At 40.9% G+C, this 21,084-nt stretch overlaps 1 protein-coding gene and 1 long non-coding RNA gene across 2 annotated transcripts; both read left to right on the forward strand.

Annotated features, from left to right (window-relative positions):
* The first annotated feature begins 730 nt into the window (after window positions 1-730).
* LOC110007475 (uncharacterized) lies at window positions 731-11,918 on the forward strand. The gene is made up of 2 exons (XM_020668735.2): window positions 731-971; window positions 11,275-11,918. Exons 1-2 carry the CDS (start codon window positions 731-733, stop codon window positions 11,916-11,918), a joined length of 885 nt encoding a protein of 294 aa, XP_020524394.2.
* A 1,650-nt stretch (window positions 11,919-13,568) lies between these two features.
* Window positions 13,569-17,635, forward strand: LOC110007477 (uncharacterized). Its single transcript, XR_016041548.1, has 2 exons — window positions 13,569-14,651; window positions 17,336-17,635. It is a non-coding gene; the product is annotated as an uncharacterized LOC110007477 (long non-coding RNA).
* The last annotated feature ends 3,449 nt before the right edge of the window (window positions 17,636-21,084 follow it).

Genomic DNA, 21,084 nt, shown 5'->3' on the forward strand with positions numbered 1-21,084 from the left:
CAGATGAAAGGGACCATGGCTGAGACTGAATAAGTGATCAGCGAAAGCCAAAGGGAAGAGGCAGCTCCTGAACCTGCCGATACTGACGCGACAATTCAGGAGGGTGAGAAACAAGAGGGGAATACCGGCCCTAAACTTGTCGAGGCCATGGCTGAGCGTAAGGACCAGGGGAGGAGTCTTCCTTGGACGATGCTGAGACAATAGTGGTGACCCCCATAGGCGAAGGTCAAGGCGACGGTGCTGGTATCAAAGAATCAAGGCAGGTTGAAGCGGGGCTGCTTCTGGGTTTGATGTGCATGAAACTGTAGACTTTTCCATCATTTTGGAAGAGCTGGTGGCTCAGATGGCTATCACTTCTACAAGCCCGATCCTTGAAACCGAAGTCTCTTCAGGAGTGGTAATCCCAGCAGCATCATTTAGGCCCATTTTTAGCGGGGTTTCAGGTATAATTGCAAGCATGCTTCATGCAGGCCTTCAAGGTTTAAGGGAACTGCCTTTCAATGAGCCGGGCGAGGCTCAGACCAAACTCAGGGAATTTGCTACCATGATCACTGTTGCTGGGAGTGCGCCAGAAGTGCTTTCCCATTTTGATGCAACCCTCAGTGAGTTGGAGAGCTAGTGGTCGGGAAGACTGCATCATGAGGCAGAAACCAGCAAGCTAGCTTCCTTGGAGGAGTCGATCTTGTGTTGTCGTGAGGGGATAGATTCTTGCACTGAGAAGAAGGCCACTATGACTGGCCGTCAGATGGATCTCAAAAGGGAGGGACAAGCTTGCTTCAAGAGGATGGTTGAAATAAGAGAGGAGATGCAAATTTTAAGGCAGGAATTCGCTGAGCTGGAGAAAGAGATGATTCAGAGGAGGGCCATGGAGACTTCTCTAGTTGCGGATTTATCAAAACTCACTCGCACCATTGAGTCTGAAAAGGTGGTGGTGGAGGAGTGGACTCAATTGGTGGCCGAACTGAAGGAACGTATTCAGGACACCGAGGCTTCTTCCGCAGCATGCAGAGCAGAGATCATAAAGATCATTGATCATTTTTTAAAATGTCTTTTCTTTTGCCACCACTTGTAAAAAGTTTGACCTCATGAGTGAAATGCTTCTTTTTCTCTTCTGGCTGATTTTGTTGCATGATTTTCATTCTCCTATTTACTTTGTTGCACCTCATGTGCTCTTTTTGGGCTTGGGCGCCTCTCGACATATTTATTGTCTCAAGGGGCTAATACCCTAGGCCTTGTTTAGTCCCGTGATGGGCTGCTGTGGCTTCAATAACTTCGAAATGGGGAGTCATTACTTTTCTCCTCTTAACTTTTGATTGGGCAAGGGCTCATAATTCATTTTCCTCATCCTTTGGTGAGCCTGCTGACTATAGATAGTTCAATAAGGAGGGGTTCTGGCCTCCATTAGTGGTGCATTCACTTCAAACCCATCATAACTTTTGGTCTCAGCACGAACTCCTTGAGATGTTTTGAAGCAATACGCATAACCTTCAATTGGCTCAAAAGACTACAAACTTCGCTTCTTAATTCTGCTAGGGGATCCAGCTCTTCAGAGGAAGAAGATTGTCCTTTCTCAAAACTTGTGGCTGGTCACCGGTCTGTACTAACCCTATTGTGGGACGAGGAGCATCCTCTATGCTTATAGCAACAGGATTTTGAAAAATCTTTCGCGGCGGTTGGCGCGCCACTTCTGGTTCAAGAGTGCAATAGGGATATGCAAGACTTTTTGTTGGTCCGACGTATAGGTAATCTTTGGAGCTGGGAATTCTATCCCCATGACTTGTTCAATCTCAGGAATGACCTCTGGTTCATCTTCTGGCCAATGTGGTTCAAAACTGGGGGCGGAGAGCAAGGATTCCTCTCCAAGTGAAGATGGAGTTTCTTCAGGGATAATTGTGGGGATGTTAGAATGAATTGGGGTTAGAGGGAGAATTCTACCGTGCCTTTCTTCCTCTTTGAACATGTTTACCAATGTTCTCCCTTCATCCTCAACATCTTCATGAGGCGAAGATCCTATCTTCGTTGTAGACTTGTGATCCCCATCATTTGGCTTTTGAGGTGACACCAGATATGTGAAGTAATACTTAACATTTGTGTAGTGAGTTTCGTCTATAGGAAACGGTCTTTTGTCAGAAAAGACCGTATGTTGTCTCCCATCTCGACTATATTTGAGGCACCGGTGCAATGTCGATGGAACCAGTCCCTGGTCATGGAGCCATGGTCGACCGAGGAGAATGTTGTAAGAAGTGTCGATGTCGATTACATGAAACTAAGCATAATCGTTCAGCTCACCGATCTAAAGACAAAGGACAACTGTGTCAGTTGGCTTCTCTCCTGACTAGTTGAACCCTTGAACTGTGACGTGAGTCAGAGTAAGAGCTTCGGACCCTAATCCCAACCGAGTAAGGATCCTCCTTAGGATAAGGTTGACTGCCGACCCTCCATATAACATAATTCGGTTGATGGGACACGCATGTAATTCTCCAGTCACGAAGAGAGGGTGATTATGAAACTTTTCTCCCAATTGCAGGACGTCCTTTGAAAATATGATTGGCATACATCCTCCTAAAATCGCCAGGTCCACCTCAATGGGTTCCACTTCGGTCTCGTACACCTCTGGATTAGAGAGAGCCTGAACCAAAACCAACCGATAATCCTTTGAAAGCATGAGGGCTTTGTAGATACTGAGAATGGCTGAAAGCATATACAGATGCCCTATAACATCATATTTCAGCTTCTCTTGGTCAAGGGTGTTTGCTCCTAGTCCTCTAACTGGTTTGGGTGACATGCTGGGTTGAGGAGAGGGCTTGGGTGGAAGAGGTTTATTTTGGCCTGCTGACTGACTTGATTGCACAACAGGCTTAGTTTGGGCAGGCTGGTTAACCGGGATAATGATTTGTTTAGGAAGAACTAGTGTTCTAGGTTGGGGCTTAGAAAATGATTGAGTATATGGGATTAGAGATATCTCAGGGAATTGGAGAATAGGTGGATTGTTTGGGGTATTCGGATTAGGAAGGAGACTAGGGAGCTATAGGATAGGCAGAATGGTATTTGGATTAGGGCGAAGTGGTGAACTAGGAAACTTCAAAGTGCCTGACTTTTGCGGTGGCGGTTGCAATGTCTTCCCTGATCTGAGGCTCATTTGCCCTGTGCTGGGTGATGCTCCTGAGATTTGCACCATATGACAAGCCTCCTGAGAGTAAAAGACCTGCCCCCTTGATTCTCTCAGTCTCTGTTCAAAGTCCAGCTCAGGGGACTACTGGGATTTCTTTGGCTTTGAATTTTTGTGCTTCTTTGAAGAAGGTGGCTATGCTTTGGCTTTAGCTACCAGGGCATCAGCAACCGTTAAGAATCCAGCTGCTTGGGCGAGGGTCTTTTTCAACCGCTTCCGTTGCATCCTGCTTATGTTGATTCCTTCAAATTCTCTGTTGAGAGCCTCGAAGTCTGAACATTTCATGGTTGTACCTGCAGGAGACATTGGGGAAGAAGGATGAGAAGCAGAAGAAGAAGAAGCAGGAGAAGGGTCAGAAGGTGGGGGACTTTTAATGTGGTTCCCCCATCGGACCAATCTAGGCAGCTTTTGACATCATCACCAGGGTTAGACGTGTGCAGGGAATATTTTAGGTCTTTCCTATGCTTAGACCCCTCATTGGACGTATTCTGAGGAGATGATGACTCGGGGACATCCTCTTGATGGGATGGGGAAGGAAGGAGGATAGTGCCTTGGGATAAAGTTCAGTAAATTGGCAGTAGGGGAAGAGGCTTGAGAAATTCCTACTCGACTGGCAGTTGAGCCGTCTTGTTTCTTGAGCAAACAGTCCTTGGTGCCCGTCTCCTTCTGATTTTCTGACGTGGTGCTTGATTCATCTCGTTAGGCTTGTGAATAGCCGTAGCTTGATGAACTGCCTCTCGACTTAAAGACTTGAGTCTACTTCACCCATGGTGGACTATCCACGGTTGGGAAGTCGAAGGTTCAGCAAGATATGAGTCATCTTTACCCAGGTCTTGAGTTGGGAGGTCCTGCCATACCAGTGGAGCAGTGACTTGTGGATCACTTACTGAAACGTTGTAAGACTCTTGACATTCCCTTATTTTCATTGTGATTATATCATGGAAACTGGTACATTCGCACAGGTAATGCCCCCATATCTGGTGGTATGGGCATCAACGATCCTCATTTCCCCGGGCAAGGCGTCCGGGCTGCCTTATCGGTTTTGGTATGATAAGACCTTCTTGAAGCTTTATAACGAAAAAGGCATGATGGAGACCATGGGCTTCGTCTTCCTCTTGGACAGTTACTGCATGGGAGGCTTTTGCTGCCCCGGATGCCCTTTTTAGCTCTTCAACCTTGATTGGACCCTTCTGAATTAGAGCCTCGATAATGTCTTTTAGCGTGAAGGAGTCATCTGTGGGGTGGCTGACCCTTCGATGGTAAGCACAATAATTTGCTTGGATATCGAGTCCAACTTGATCAGGGAACTTGGCCTCTAGAACCTCGATCATGTTCTGTTCCAATAATAATCAGAATAGTGTAAGGACCCATTCCTTCTAAAAGGGATAGACTTCATTCCTATGCTTGGTCCAACAATCATCTTGATTAAGGTCCGCAGGTGGGGGCACTCGGTTGTACAACTGTTGTTGCTTGCTTGCTTGAGGCGTTGTCTTTATTGTTCTCACGCCTTTGGAGAGGTCCAAAGTTTGGGAGGGAGCCTTCTTTAGATCAGTGACCGTGACAGCTGCACTGATCACTCCTTTTTGTTGGTTGCCTCGAGTGCTAGTCCGAGCATTGCCATTGCCCCTGTTGTTTCCTGAGCTTGCAAACAGTTGTCGTGACCTGCCTTGGTGGCGTGATAGGCTTTCTATGCAGACCGATTTGGAGATCAGCTCTGACATGGATGTCGGATTGGAGGCCTCGACATGTAGAGCGATTTCGGGTCACATGTTCTTCACACAAGTTTGAACTGCTTCCTTCTCAAGCATAGGATTGGGATGGCGAGCATCCAAATTTCTCCACCTTGACATGAACTGGTCCACGAGCTCATCAGGGTCTTGGGTCAGGGTGAGAAGCTCGATGGTTTGAACCTCTCTCTTGACCTCTTAGAAGCGCTGGTGGAAGAGTTTCTCCATTTCCTCCCAAGTTTGCAACGAGTTTGGGGGAAGTCGTGCGTTCCACTGGAAGGTAGGGACGTCAAGCGTTTCAACGAACTGACGAAGAAGGAGTCTCCCATCACCCTCTGTCTCTTGACATGCTGCTTGGAAATAAGCGATATGCTAGTTTGGGGAGGTGTTTCAATTGAATAGGGGAAACTTCCCTTTCTTGTAGTTTGAGGGAAATGACACCTAGTCAATGTATGATGGCTATGACTTTTGATAAGGTGTTGCACCCTATATCCCCATAATTTGTCTATTCTTTAAGCTATGGGTTACCATAGCATCGATGTCTGCCTGTGAGATGGAGTGAGGGACAGAATTGTCTTGTGAGGCATAGGGAAGGGGAAGCCTTAGAGCTGCACCATCTGAGGGATGGGAATTGACCTCATGGTTAGTTGATTGTCATCCGACATCTATATGATCTATCTTCTTCATCATTGCACGCACCAATTCTTCGAACTTGTTCATGCAGTATTCCTGCGAGTCCAGTTTGTTTATAATCATTACGCTTACTATTTCTCCATGAACGTCAGCCTTAGTTGCAGTTGAGGGCATTCGAACTTGACGGGTCACGCGCGGCAGATTGGTCAGCAGGGGGTCAACTTGCCCCGACTGGACTCGATTCTTATATGTTGATCGCGTGAAGACCGGTTCTTGATGGTCTTGAGACCGTGGCTGCTGAGTGGCTGGGTCATTTTCTATAACACTATGCATAGTGCAGGGCTCATGTACTTCTTCTTCAGGTTTCGTCATCTGAAGAGGGTAGAAGAGGTTCAAGCGAAGAGGGTCATCAGAGCTGGTTTCCCGAACCGCCTTGGTCACTTTCTTGGTCAGAATTCGCAGACCTCTATCATGTGAGCTTTGAGGTTTTGATGGACCTTACTCCAAAACTATGATTGGGACTGTGGCTGATTAGCCCTTCTTGCACAAGAGAGAGTTGTCTCCATCAAGTGTAGCAAAGGATGAGGGCTAGGGACTTAAGTCATCCTAGGCTGGGGAGGATGAAGGACTTGATCTTCGATAAGGTCTTTTCCCCGTGCTCTCTTATGAGCTCCAAAGACATGATCAAGATGACGAGGCTGCTTCAGGATGGTACTCTTGGAGAAGTTCTTGGAGTACCAAGGGTGGAAGTGCTTACCCGAAGAAGGAGGAGCTGACAAGAGCAAGGTTGGCTCATGAGGATGCCTGAGTCAAGGGCGAGGGGCTGTCATTGGCGGAGACACGTTGCACCCCTTTAAGAAGGATCACGGGTGAACTGGGGGTCAGCCTGGGCTTGAGCAAGTGGTTTGGCCTTAGGAGGTCGAGAACTACAAGCATGTGTCCGTAAGAGAACATGTGGGAGCCTGCCTCTTACAAGGTGTGCTAGTGTGTGCTGAGTGGGAGGACGAGGGGGTCGTCTTTTGTGTACTGGGGTTGGCGCAAAGGCAACATTGCCCCGAGTAGTGGATTGCATATGAACAACGTATGCAGGACTTGACCTTGGGAGGTCTGATCCTGGACGCTGACTCGAAGTAACATAAGGGTTGCCCCGAGGTGTGGCTCGAGCAGATGACCCACGAGCCTTATGGTGTGTGCGAGAGGTGGAGGCCCCAAGGTCTTTGCCTTGATGTGTTGAGCCTCTATGGATAGAGACTTACCAGTGGCAGGGTGTATGTTGTGGACGGCAACCGATGTGCTGTCGATGCAAGGGGCCTTAGCGGAAGTTCCACTAGAGCTTAAAGACGGGGAGTTAGGGACTTTTAAGTCCCTCCTCACACCAATCCAGGTTAAGGCCTGGGAGCTAGACCCAGGGTCTTTGCTCAAAAGGAAGGTTGGGTTTGTTCGAGGAACTTGTTCCCTAGGGACACTCGAGAATGCGAGGATAAGAAAATCCCTGATCCGGATGACTGGGTTATAGAACCCGGAAGCCATAAGTGCAGCTATAGAAAATAAAAGGAGAAACTAGCCAAACAAGTACGATCCGAGTAAGGGGTAGCAAGTCCCCAGTAGAGTCGCCAAGCTGGTTAGGTGTCTTAATCTTACCCTCCAGATCTGGATGATCAGGCGGTACGCGTCTCGAGTTTCAAGGGAACTCAGGACTTTGAGATCGCTCTCTCGAGAACCTTGTTAAAAAACAAGGGCAGGTAGACTAACCGGTGAGAGAGGAATTTAAGTTGGGTTTGGGACTTTACTTGGGCTGGCTCTTGTGGATGCCCTCTTAGATCACGAAGAAAGCCCCCCAGTAGTAAAACTGGTTCGAAATCGCCTCCCTTGGCATGTATTCTCATGTTTCTGTAATCACACACACATGGCAAATGTTATAAGTCAAGAGGGTCAAGGGACCCCACCTTACCTTCTGTGAACGTACACAGACGTGCACATTCAAAAAGAGGGAGAGAAGAAAGATTGGGGTTAGAAGAATTTGAATAGAGGTGAGACCGACACAGTGACTAAACTAGTAAGTAATTGACCTAGCGTGGCAGTAAAATAGGTTTGGTAACTCAGATCGGCTCAACAGAATTACTACTAGACGACAGTACCAATACCGACCAACTAAACACAATGGCTAGTCTGTTGTGGCGATAAAGCAAGCACAGTAACTCTGACTGGCACAACGACATTACGGCTAAACGATATGACTACCATGGAAAGCTAGTCTCGACTTCTCTTGGTCAAACGAAAGGGTAAGAGAAAGAAAGGAGAAAAATAGGAAGATTGAAAGAAAAGAAGAAGAAGAAAAGAAGAGAAAAGAGAAGAATAAGAGAGTAAGAGGGAAAACAATGAGAGAATAAGAAGAGAGAGAAGGGAAGGAAGGGAGAATGAGGACACAGACGGCAATGAGATGGGGAGAGAGAAGACTCAGACGGAAATGGCTTCTGTCGTCTATGATATGAGAAAGAAGAATGAGGAGGAAACACAGGCGACAACAGGCTTCTGCCAGCTGTGACATGAGAAAGAAGTAGATGAAATTCCGTCGGTTGTGACATGAGAAAAAGTAGATGAAACTCAGGCAGCGATGGTCCTCCGCCGGCTGTGACATAAGCGGAGAAGAGAGAGAAAGAACACAAGCGACGATGTGCTTCCACCGTCTGTGACAAAAGAGAGAGAGAAGGAACACAGGTAGCACTAGGCTTGCACCGGTTGTGTCAGAAGAAAGAGGAGAGGGAAAGAACACAGGCGGCGAAAGGCTTCCGTTGTCTGTGATAGAAAAAGAAGGATGGAAAACACAGACGACGTTAGGCTTGAATCGATTGTGATAGAAGAGAAGAAAGACAGAAAATACGGGCGGCACTAGGCTCGCATCATCAGTGACAGAAGAGAGAAAGAGAGAGAAAACACAGGTGGTGATAAGCTTGCGTCGTCTATGATAGAAGAGAGAATTTTGATAAAGACCCGGCCCGCCACTCGGGCTAAGGTTCGACTTACTGTTCATGTCTCATGAGAAGAAAGGCATCACACCATATGATAGGTCCGCCATGCATGAATGGAGAAAGAAAGAGGAACAAGGAGAGAGAAACATGATAGGCTAGAGCAGGAAGAGAGAGAAAGAAATAAAAATGAGAGAAAAGAGAAAGGGAGAAATGAGAGAGAAAAAAAGAGAGATAGAGATGAGAGAGAACAGAGAAAGGGAGAAATGAGAGAGAAAAGAAGAGAAATAAAGAGAGAAATAGAGATGAGAGAGAAAAGAGGAAAGAGAAAGATAAGAGAGAAAAGAGGAGGAGAGAGAAAGTTACCTTATCGAGAGGTACTGGCCCTTTTCGTCTCTCTCTCCAAGACGCACCCACGAGCTTAAGCAAGAATTGAAATCTTTATTGAATGGTTGAAGAATGAACCCAAGGTTTTTTACAATTAGGCATTATATGTTTATATAGAATTGGGCCTAAACATGGGTGGATGCCCAAAAACTACCTAAAATTGAAGATAATTACAATTTAATTGAATTAAAAGAAATTCTAAAAATGGGTACAAAAGGACTGTTTTGCCCCAGCCTAACATGGTGGAATTCAAGAACAATCCCTACTGCTGCCCGAGAACTTGCGTGATCTTCCATGACTGATCTGAGGTTGCTCTGATGCACGTTTGATCGAAAGATGATTGTTTTCTTGTAGGGCTCGGTATGACAATCGATTTGATACCAACTTCGAGCCATGAATCATGTTTTTAAGCCATGATCATGAGACTTAAAATTTGTTTAAATCTTGAAAACTTTGGATCAATAGTGTGCTCATTTCTTGATGTTTTTCTTCGGTTTCTTCACTGAATCACACTACGCATGCCGTTACAATCACCTGGCCATAAATACAGCTCGATTTCGTGTTCGGATGAAGATTTCATCGTCTTAAGTTTTTGGTCTGAATCTTGAAATCCGACGGCCGGCATTTACAGCAGCTTCGTCGCCTTTGTGTGTAAAATCCAACCGTTCATCGTACGGGGAGTTCGGACCAGGGATACCCTCGGACCTTATGCACATAATGCAATTTTTTTCGTATTGATCGAGTACGCGAGCGCCGTGATTTGGCCACTTGAGAGAGGCGTGTTGCTGTTGAACTTTTTGCAACTATCTTCACAAATCATCAACTTCTTTCTAGTTTTTCTCCTTGTTCAGGTATCATCACGGATTGTGCTACATATCAAAATGCTCGTCTTGATGAGACGAACATGTTCATCAAATTTGAGAGCGATCCGACTCAGGATGAGTGAGATACGAACCTTTGAAGTTGCTGCTTGAGACTGTACACATCAGCCTCCTTTAATGGAGATTAGTGTAGGGAGGACGCACGGGAGTAGCGTGCGGCCTACCCCTTTTTGGTCTTTTACCCATAACTTTGTCTTGAAATGCCCGATTAAGCCGAAACTTGACCCATATGGGTTTTCAACCGTGTCAGATCCAATAGCGGTGGTCCCACAACTGTTTGGTGTACCGAAAATATAGTTCTACTTACGGGGTCCGCTTCAGGGTGCTAGAGACTGATTTTTCTGAAATTGTTTCTTTGTGTCCACTACCTTAAACATATCTGATTGCGACAAAACTTGGCAGGTGGGCTTTTGAAGTGCTTGGGAAGATCTTGACTAGTTTTAGGGCAATTTTAAGACTATTGGGAATTTCATTGTACGTTGAGGCTTTCTTGACCTGCTTCCTTTTAATTCCGCGTTAGGAACCAAGGTGCTGAAAAATGTGTTCAAACAGGGTCGTGTAAAGGACGCATGAAACTTTATTTGTTATGATGGGATAGAGTCTGCACCCCTAAACACGAAGGGGGCTAAGTACTCGGAATGTCAGAAAGTTTAATGAGGCGCCACTGTGTAAATGGTGGTGGCGAAATATTCATTTTAAAAACCATCTTTGGTACCAAGTTCTATTTTCCAAATATGGGATGGATTGCTATAATTTATGGCTTGGCGGTGGTAGAGAAAAGGAGATTTCTTATACATGGAAAGCTATCTTCAATTGTAGACCTATGATCTCAAGTACTTTAAATGGAATGTTGGACGTGGTAGATAAGTCATGTTCTGACATCATAAATGGCTCAGGGATTTCCCCCTTAAAGTTGCATTCCTAGATCTTTTTCATGTGGTCTCTGACCCAAATCTAGTGATTAGTGATGCTGTGGAAAGGAGAGGACAGGTGGTATCCTGGAATACTCCTCTCATTTATAGGCGTTTAAATAACGTTATGCTGTCTCAATGATGCACACTGATGGAACTTTTGGAAAAAGTTTATATTTCGCAAGATGCAGAAGATTTGCTAGTGTGGGAGATTGAGAGTGATGGTATTTTCTCAGTTAAATCGTGCTATAATTTATTCTTCCATGACCATTGCAAATGGTCTTGCCCTAAGATTGTTCAAATTTGGAAATGACCATTTCCCCATAAAATTCAAGTTTTCATATGGCTGGCAGCGCAAGATAAAATTATAACTAAAGATAATTTTATGAAAAGGGGAAAAATTTTGTCAAATATTTGTTTACTCTATTAACAAGATGGGGATTCTGTTGCGCATTTGTTGATCCATTATTCTTTCACCTCAGGAATCTGACATTGGTTGTTTAGTATGGTTAGGATTTCATTGTTGCTGCCTTAGAATGTGGCTGGTTCTCTCTCAATTTTCACTTCCTTTTTAACCTAAAGGTATGATTTTGTGTGAAGTATGGAAAGAGAGAAACAGGAGAACTTTTGAAGGTTTGGCTTTGCCTTTTGAAAATGTTATTCACCTAATCAAATTGTCTATTTGGTCAAGTCTTTCAGTTACCAAGGAGGGTTGGGGGGTCTCAAAAGTTGATGTGATGGTCAATCTTTCTAACTTATTTTCTCTTGGTGTGAAGAAATGTTGGCCTAAGGGTTTGCGGTTTGTTCCTCCATTGGGTTGTCTTAAGATCAACTTTGATGGAAGCACTATGGGGAACCCGGGCCCAGCTGGCATTGGGGGTGTTATCCATGATTGTTATGGGAATATTGTTTTATCCTTTGTAGGTCCAATTGGTTTAGCAACATCGAACTTTACAGAAATGAGTGCTCTACTTAGGGGTTTGAAAATTTTCTTAAAATGGAATCTGGGTTCCACTTGCCTGATTGAAGGAGATTCTTTGAATGTTATTAGGTGGCATAGAAAGGAGCAAAAGGTACCTTGGGAACTCCTGTCTTTGTGGTTACAGATTATGGATGCTTCTGCATCTTTATCTGTTTCTTTCTCCCATGTTTATCACGAGGCAAATTGTGTCACTGATGCATTGGCTAAGGGGGGTGTTGCTCTAGACTCCCTTTCTATTTCAGATGATGTAATCTCCTTTTAGTCATTCAATAAAATTCTTGAACTTTGGTAAAAAAGAAGAGCCTCGACTCTATACAGACCGCACCTTTTAGAATAATAGAATATTTATTTTTATTCTGAAATAGTTAATAGATACATACTCTAGCCACAACCATCATGAGGCGCTCTCATTGACCTTGACTAGAGGGAACACTCAAAACTCTCGATCTCTAATAAAAAGGCCCCACACAATCGCCTCATGATCAGGGGTTTTCAGCCCTAACCCAATATGCACATATTCCAGTATCCTCACTGTTCTTCGGCACTCGCACCGTAATTGAGAGAATTGCGCTGAAAAACACAAGGCCTTGAAAGGACATAATTCCAACATTTTCCTATTTGTTCTTTTGAGGCATTGAAAATAAACAACTTCAATTACCACGAGCAACATTTTTCTCTTTCTCATGCCAGTAACAATTTTCGTTCAATTTTCGCATTTGAGCACACTTCGCTCCCCATACACTCATATGCACACATGAATATCCATATAATCAAACAAAGGGGCCCATGCATAACATCCCATCATGATGAATCATATATTTGTCTCATATTTTTGTACAATTAGGCCTTAAACCCCTATGAAGATGTATTATTGAGCTTAACAAAGATGTGAACAAGAACCCCAATTTATAAGGTAACAAAATTGTATAATACTATAGAAACTAACATATGCAAGGAACTACATTCCTAATATATGAGAACACATAAAAAAAAGGAAAATATTATTCCTAAAAACGAAGTGCAGGTTTCTAATTTCCACACTCCCCCTCAAACTCAAGATGAGTTAAGAGAGAGAACCTTGAGTTTGGACATCTGAACGCAATCTTCTATACAAAGCAGGTATAGAAGACCAGTTGCATAAATGAACGAGTTGGATCTTCAAGTCTTCAGGTGCATGGTGTGACTGACAGAAGCAGTGACCTCAGGAACAAACGGCATCAGGTCTCAGGAGTAGATGACCTCAGGAGCAAACGGCCCCAAGAACAAAAGATGGCCTCAAGAACATCTGGGATCGAGAAATTCGGTCATCAAACAGGAGGCCGGTGGAAGAGCCAATAGAAATCAGCGGTAGATCAATAGTTGGACATTAGATTTAGAGTTGAGAACAATAAAATCCAAAATAAATCAGGGAGTCGTAACACAACTTGATAGAGAGACAGATCAGAGAGTCAAAACACGACTTGACAAAGAGAGAGTTAAGACAGTTGAACCACGACTCGGTAGAGAGACAGATCAAAGAGTCGAAACATGACTTGACAGAGAGACAGATCAGATAGTCAAAACACGACTCGGTAGAGCGACAAATTAAAAAGTTGAAAACACAACTCCGTGGAGAGAAATAAGAGAAATCATGCCATTTCTGACACTCAAATTCTAGATAGAGTGCCATTAGCTTAATGGGAACAAGCCGAAAAGATTCGGATTTGTCCATAGGAAAGAAAATTGAGTCGGTATTTTGGGGGTCACAAAAGTATGGTGCTGATTTTTTTTTTTTTTTTTCAATTTGGTCGAACAAAAGAGACAATAGGAATCTCCAATCTTGCAAGTCCAAATGACCAAAGTGGACCATCAAAAAAACCAATATGGACCACCTACGCTGTTTTTTCAAAGCAAAAGAACGCCTTCAAGGAAACATATGGAAAAGAAAGAACGGGAAGAGAGGGAAAGAAGGGAAGAGAGGGAAAGGCAGGGTTTTCTGATGGGCTTGCACGCAAAGAATGACAGAGATGTTACAGGGAAGAAAACGGGGGCAAATAGAGACAGAGTTCAACACGGATAAGAGAGAGAGAGGAATGGACTGAGACAAATCAGAGAAAGAGAGAGATCAGAGAAAGAATTAGTTCTGAAGTTTGGTGATATGGAGAGTTTGAGAGGGAGACCCGCAAGAACAGGGCTCTGTTTTCTGGAAGTTTCTGAAATTTTAGAGAGAGAGAGAAAACAACCCAGAATTCCGAGTGTTTGCGGTGGAGAGAGAGAGTGAAAGAAGACCGTGACAACACGAGAACAGGGCTGGAGGGTTTTCCTTGGGTGTCAAGAAAAGAGAAGAGAAGAGAAGTAAAAGAATCGTCATGCCATCTCCTTTGCTGCTCTTCTTTTCTCTCTCGATCTGTTATGACCAAATTGGGTTCTTTGATTCGCAGGCTGAGAATGTGATCGCCTCTATTACTTGAAAATGGGTTCCTTTCGTATCCTTCAAATTGGCCCCTGCCAAAGACCCTAGAACTACGGCCTCTGGTTTCATGGGGATTTGCAGACAGAGAGGGATTTCTGGGTTTAAAAGAGATTTGCAGATATAGGGAGAGAAGGTTAGGGCTTCAGAGAGAGAGGACAGTACAGAGACATAGCGAGAGCAAGAAAGAGAAAGAGAGAGAGATCTGAGAGGCAGAAATAGAGAGAGATCTGAAAGGCAGAAAGAGAGAGAAAATAGGGATATCAGATCTCACATCTGCTTTGAGAAATAGCAGAGATCTTGAGAGAGAAAGATCAGAGAGACAGATTAGAGAGATAGATGGCAGAAGGATATGGATTAGGGCTTCGATGAGAGTGATAGAGGGTTGCAAAGCCCTGCCGTGAAGGGGGTTAGAGAGAGAGGGCGCATCAAGCTTCTAACAAGAGAGCTGAAGGGTCGTTGCAAACACAACTTTTGACGTGACTGTTGTGGTTGCCAACGTTGGGAAAAACTTTTGTGGATGCAAACGAAATTGGGGAATTACAGGTAAGGAGCTGATATCAATGGTACTGGAATTTTGGAAACAAATTTAATTCGTAAGTGACTCTTATGGGAAACTATATTTCTGTATAATAGTGCATTAAGCCCTTATGAAAATTAATTATTGAGCTTAACAAAGATGTGAACAATTTATAAGGTTACAAAATTGTATAGTACTATAAAAACTAACATAGGAAATGAACGACCTTCTTAAAATGTGAGAACACATAAAAAGAAGAAAAATATTGCTCCTAAAACCTAAAACCTAAATGCAAGTTTTTAACTTCCACAGCAACTTCATCACAGGGTCAATGTTACTATTTTTCCCGGGGTTAATTGATCAACAAATTAGATCACCTGAAATTTCTGACACAGCTTGTCAGGCTATGACCGTCTTTACAAAACTCTAATCAGCATCAAAATATTTTGTGGGATCACCTTGATAGTATTTCTTGCTCGTCAGCAACGAGTCTACTCACAACAACCGCATAATATTTGAATCATATTATACTTATTTAGTCTATTCACAACCACCTCATAATATTTGAATCATATTATACTGATTTTGGGTGGTTATCAGATTGCAAATAGTTGCATGGTGTTTCTAGACACTGTGCCACTCCCATTGATCCGGTCATTTATCAAAGGTTTCAACCTCTATTAAGGTGCATACTCGAGGTTTATTTATGTTCTACTCTTGTCTCTTACAATGTAGCTATCTGTTACAAATGCCATGATTTTCTAGGATTTCACATGCTTATACACATGTATATGTTTTATTTACGATTTCAACGGGAGAACACAGGATCATAGGGAATATTTGATTTCTTTCTGTTGTTTAGAAAATAATATTGATACTTTGTTTTATTTGAAGGGAAAGAATCAGTTATTTCTGCTGAAATATCCAGATTTTAGGAAAATCCTATTATACGAGGATTTTTATGTGGCATCAAATCAATAATTATTATCTTGGAAATATGACATATCAGGCCCTTTTCTATTGGGAATTTATTTTTCTATAATAGTACAAAATCCATATTGTAATATATGTGAAATTTCATGTGGTTAACATGGGGCAATACCATATGCTTGAATCCATTTTTTAGCTTTAATAGGATATAACACTGGAGGGAAAACCTAGTGTCAGTGGAGGAAAAACCTAGTCATGTATTTAGATTCCTTGTGAAAATTGTTTTTCCTATGTTATATACATACTTAATTTATTTAATTGCTAAATATCTTTTTATCAAATTGTAGAAATTATTGGATGACATCCTATTATGTGAGTCATTAGTTGACTAATGATAGGTTTAGCTCATTACATAGGATTAACAGTTTGGTGACAACTTGTTGATCATAATTAGCTGCACTTAAGAAAGGCAGGAGTTACACTTGGATCTCAACTCCTATAGACCATGAATATGAGAGTTAAAAAAGAAATGTGTTCTCTATAAAAAAAAGAGGTTAACCCCTCAAGAAATGATAAAGAAAATAAAAAATAGACAAGGATGAAAAAAAGATATGCAAAGTGAATCTCATTCACTAAAGGGAACTCTCGAGATTACCTGTCACCGAATGGCGTAGTTTATAGCATTTTATATGAAACCTTAGGTCTTTCGTAATTTAAGGACAAATTTGAGTAAGTTGTTCATTGATTTATTTGTTTATTTATTTATTTATTTATTTATGGATTTTTTTTATTTTATTTTTGTATCGGGACTAACATGTGATACTCTTGCCATTTGAATTTTGATCAAGGGAAGATGTTTATCTATATACTTTACTTCAATGACTATGTCATAGACTATGGTTGTGAACTCATCATTTAAGATATGGAAATGGCTACTGTTGCTTGATTATCACAATAAATTATTGTGGTTTCATGATCAAACTTGACTAACAGCACTAAGAAAGTGCCTTAAGAATATCGCTTCCCTTGAAGCATGATGTAAAGTAATATATTTTGTTTCCAAAGTGGAATGTGATATACATTTTTACTTTTTACTACCCCCAGATATGCATGCCCCACCAAATATAAACACCCATTATGATGTGGATCTATAATTGTTGATGTCTCCTCCTAGATTTGCATCACAATAGGCTTTTAAGATTAGATCCTTAGTCCCATAACATAGATCATAATTACGAGTCCCCTTTAGATATCTAAATATCCTCTTTACCAATTTCCAATGTTCAATTCCGGGGTTAGCCATATATTGACTGGTAACCCCATCTGCATAAGCTATATCGGGTTTAACACAATTCATCAAATAGTTACAAGAATCAACTTGTGCATAATGATATTTTTTCATAATTTCCTTTTCTTTGTCTCTTTTAGGACACATTTCGGGGTGGTCATAGTATTATACATTATTTTTTATATAATTGTATCCCTGGGGTGAATAAGGAGAGAGCTGGTAGTAACCTGCTCCCGCCGGTGCCAATTACACCGCCAGACCATAGGATGTAGCAATAAGCCTGATATTGGGCAACCTCTGAAGAAGTGTCAGAATGGCCTCAAATCTCATGAAATGATATTTTTGGATGCTCTAAGGACGCCCGTAAATTTTTGTCGAATTCTGACAAGCTTTGAGTAGTTCAAGACGAAGCTCAGTTTTCTAATCCAATTCCTATGATGCTGAAAATGAACCCTATAACTATAGCCCTATTATATGCTTTCTCTGATGCAGACTGGGCTGGGTGACTAAGCACTCAGCGTTCAACCACAAGTTTATGCACCTATCTTGGTTCCAGCTGCATATCTTGGACTGTTAAGAAATAATCAACGTGGCTCGTTCAAGTGTTGAAATGGAATACCAGTCTACAACATCCACTACTGCAGAATTGACATGGCTTTTTTTTATTCTTCGGGATATTGAGGTGCCTCTTCTTCAGCCACTAACACTTTTTGGTGACAATATAAATGCTCTTTACATGACAGTTAATCATGTTTTTCATGTACTAATAAAGCACATTGAGTTAGACTATCATTTTGTGTGTGGAAAAGTTGCTCTTGGATTACTTATCACACGATTTGTTTCCTCTCACAATTAAGTAGCTGATATCTTTACCAAGTCTTTGCCACAAGATGTTTTTCAAGATCTTTACTTCAAATGCATCCTCAATCAAATTTGAGGAGGTGTAATGGAAACAACATTTAAACAAGATAGGAAAGTATATTTCTCTTTCCTTTTGAGACGAGACTGTAACAAGATAGGAAAGTGTATATAACATGTAACAAGATAGCAAAATGTATATTACAGCATTGTATTATCATTATATATACAATAAAAGAACCACCACAAGAAGTGTGTGGTGCACAATTATTTTCTCAAAGAGATCATCTCTCTCTCTAAAAATTCTACAATTATCTCCACTCATATCAATCCTAAAGAGAGAATGTAAGTTTCTCTTCATGTTTGGGCCATACAATACATCAGTAAGAGTCAAATTGTCATCGGTTGGAAGCGGAAGTATAATAGTGCCCTCTCCAAGAATGTTGATGCTAGACATGTTACCCATATAATGTTTTTCAGCACCGTAACTCATTTATTTGAAGTCTACCACATCGTTATTAGTAGTGGAAATGTACTGAGTAGTTCCCAAGTCCACCCACTACTCATCGTGAGAACTCATCATCAAGAAATCTTCAACCACAACGTAAAATGCTTAGCGTCACTCGCTTGTCCAGCATCTTTCTTCTTGGGTTCCATGCAATATTTGGCAATATGACCATATTTATTACAATTATAACATTTTTTAAATTTCAAAGAAGTTTATCCTTGAGGAGGCTTCTTAAATTTCTTTTTAGATTTTGCTTTCTCATTCTTGTTAGCCATTGGTAGATAAGCTTGGTTTCTATCCCTTTGATTTTTTTCCTTAACTTTATCATTTTCTTCCATTCTTTAGTGTCCTCTTAAGATCATCTAAAGTATGGCCAGATCATCTAAAGTATGGATAGTCTCATTATGATACAAATTTTCTTTTAAATACTTTCATGAGATGGGGTTATTTTCTATAATCTTTATAATTTGTTAATATTCACTTATGGGTTTGCCAAAATCAGCTAGTTGGTTAACCATGATGTACATATCATTAAAATATTCAAGTACCGATTGATTTTCTTTCATCTTATACATATTGTATCTATCATATAATTCACACTTAGCCACATAGTTATCATCGGTGTGTCTTTTTCAATAATAGCCAACAAATCTTTAGCATTATCATAGCATTCAAACACTTTATGCAGTCTATCACTAAGGTAATTTAGAATGGTACCTCTACATATTAAATTATCATTTTTCCACTTAATAAACATTTGCCTATCTCTAAGAGTTGTATCATCATCGGGTTCAATTGGTTTTTCTTCATCAATCACATATAGCAATTTCATACTATGGAGCAAGAAATACAACTTACTTTTTATAATTGAAAAGTTGAAGCCATCTAATTTATCTATCTTCACCAAATCGGAAAGAATAATCTTTGTAGCAGCCATTGAAAGTAACCAAAGCTCTAATACCAAATATTATGATCAATTTAAGGTGGTTATTAATATGGATTAATGCAAAATCAGATTTAAATCAAAATCTCTAATTGAACCTTACTTGAAAATATTATCAAGCACGTCACTACGTATACATAAAAGCATAAGCATATATCTATAACTAATAGCTCTTGAAATTATCAAATCAAATCTCAAAACTGTTATCATCTATTTCATGTTTTATCCTAAGCATTCATACCAAATGAACAAATACAAAATATGGAACGAACTCACCAATATTGTCTATCTAGGGTTTATAAAGAATAAGTAAATCCATAACTCAAAAACATCAAAAGCACGTCAATATCTTGTTGAAAATTTTACAACATGAAGAACTTAGTAGCAATGTATATAGAGAAAGTTAAAGACAACGATGCATGAGAAGAGACTCAACAGTGGCTCGTCTCAGGGTGACCTTGTAAGGCTTTGGGTGTTCCCTTGTGACCAAGATACATCTGAAACTTGGAGATAGAGAGAGGAATTATGGGTAGTGAGAGACAGATTAGAACACCATAACTTTCTCTCAATCCATTTTTCTTTAAGCTTCAAACTTCCAACGTGTAGGCTTTGGAGAAATAAGTTTTTTTTTACTTTTTAACACTTGGCAAAAAGGATACATACAAAATATATTATAATATATTATATATAAGCCAAAGATATTTTGGTTATAAAATATGAGGTCTTTTAAAAAAATAAAAAATGGTGAAAAGAAACTCACGCCAACAGCATAAAGCCCAATTCTGGTACCCAGTCTTCTTATCTTAATAAAATTGTCATATATTTGCCTTCTATTTCTTGGCAATAATATTTGTTTTTCATATATTTGCCTTCTATTTCTTGGCTATAATATTTGTATTTTTTGTTTATGCGGTAGCATAGCAATAGCTACGAAGAATCACAAGAGCATACGGGGTCAGAGAAACTTTAGTGACCAGAATATGGGGGATGGCAAGTTCTAACTCTCAGACCTAGAAAATTAAGGAAACCTTCATTTTTTTTTTATATATTTCTTGGTGTTTGTGTTAGTAAAAGGAAAAGTTTATATAGAGCCGAGGCTCTAAACAATCAAAATTGAGTCTACCTCAAAAAGTTCATTAGAAGAGGTTGTTTTGATTCTCAAATATCGTCAAATTGATCATCTCAATATCAAGATGCATGGACATGAGAAAAAAATGGATTTCAAGTTTTGGAAATAGTGTACTTTGTAATGGATTTTTAGACCATCAATTTTCAAGATTTTTAAGTTTTCATAGATCTGTCAATTTACACTATTTTTGAAACTTTGAACTTTATAAATAAATATAAAAATATATTTTAAAACTATCATAAAGATTTCCAGTAGTAAAACCACATTTCTCAATATTATTTGAAAATAGGCTGTGATTTGATTGTTTAGAGCCCAGGCTCTATACAAACCACACCCTTTAATAAAAGCTAAAAGCGAATATTTTCCCCATTTTTCCATCCGAAAAGACAGGGAAAAATAGCATACCACCTTGGGGCTAGTATGTGACTTCCCAAAAGACATGGAAGGCCTACGATAGGCTCTCGTCTCTTTCTCTCTACCCTCCACTCTCACTTCCCTTTTCCTTAGCCTAGATTGGCTCTCTCTCCTCTCTCTGTCTCCCACTGCAACCCAACTCTCTCTCTACTCTAACCCACCTTAAAATAAGTTAGGATCTCTGCAATCTTATCGAATCTCTACAAACGTTTTGTCTCGAGCAATTTGAATTAGAGGGTGAGTTTATTGATTAGGCACTACTTACGGAATGGTTTCGCTCAAGGGTCGTAGAATCCTCAAAATGGCAAACTCCTACTAAAAAACAGCATCAAGTAATTTTTAAAAAGAACTAATGAATTGATTCGAAATGAAATGGAAGCTAACAAGCT

This window comes from Amborella trichopoda, chromosome 9 (assembly GCF_054954075.1).
Source record: "Amborella trichopoda isolate Santa Cruz 75 chromosome 9, AtrichopodaSantaCruz75HAP2 v2.0, whole genome shotgun sequence".
Classification (NCBI taxonomy): domain Eukaryota; kingdom Viridiplantae; phylum Streptophyta; class Magnoliopsida; order Amborellales; family Amborellaceae; genus Amborella; species Amborella trichopoda.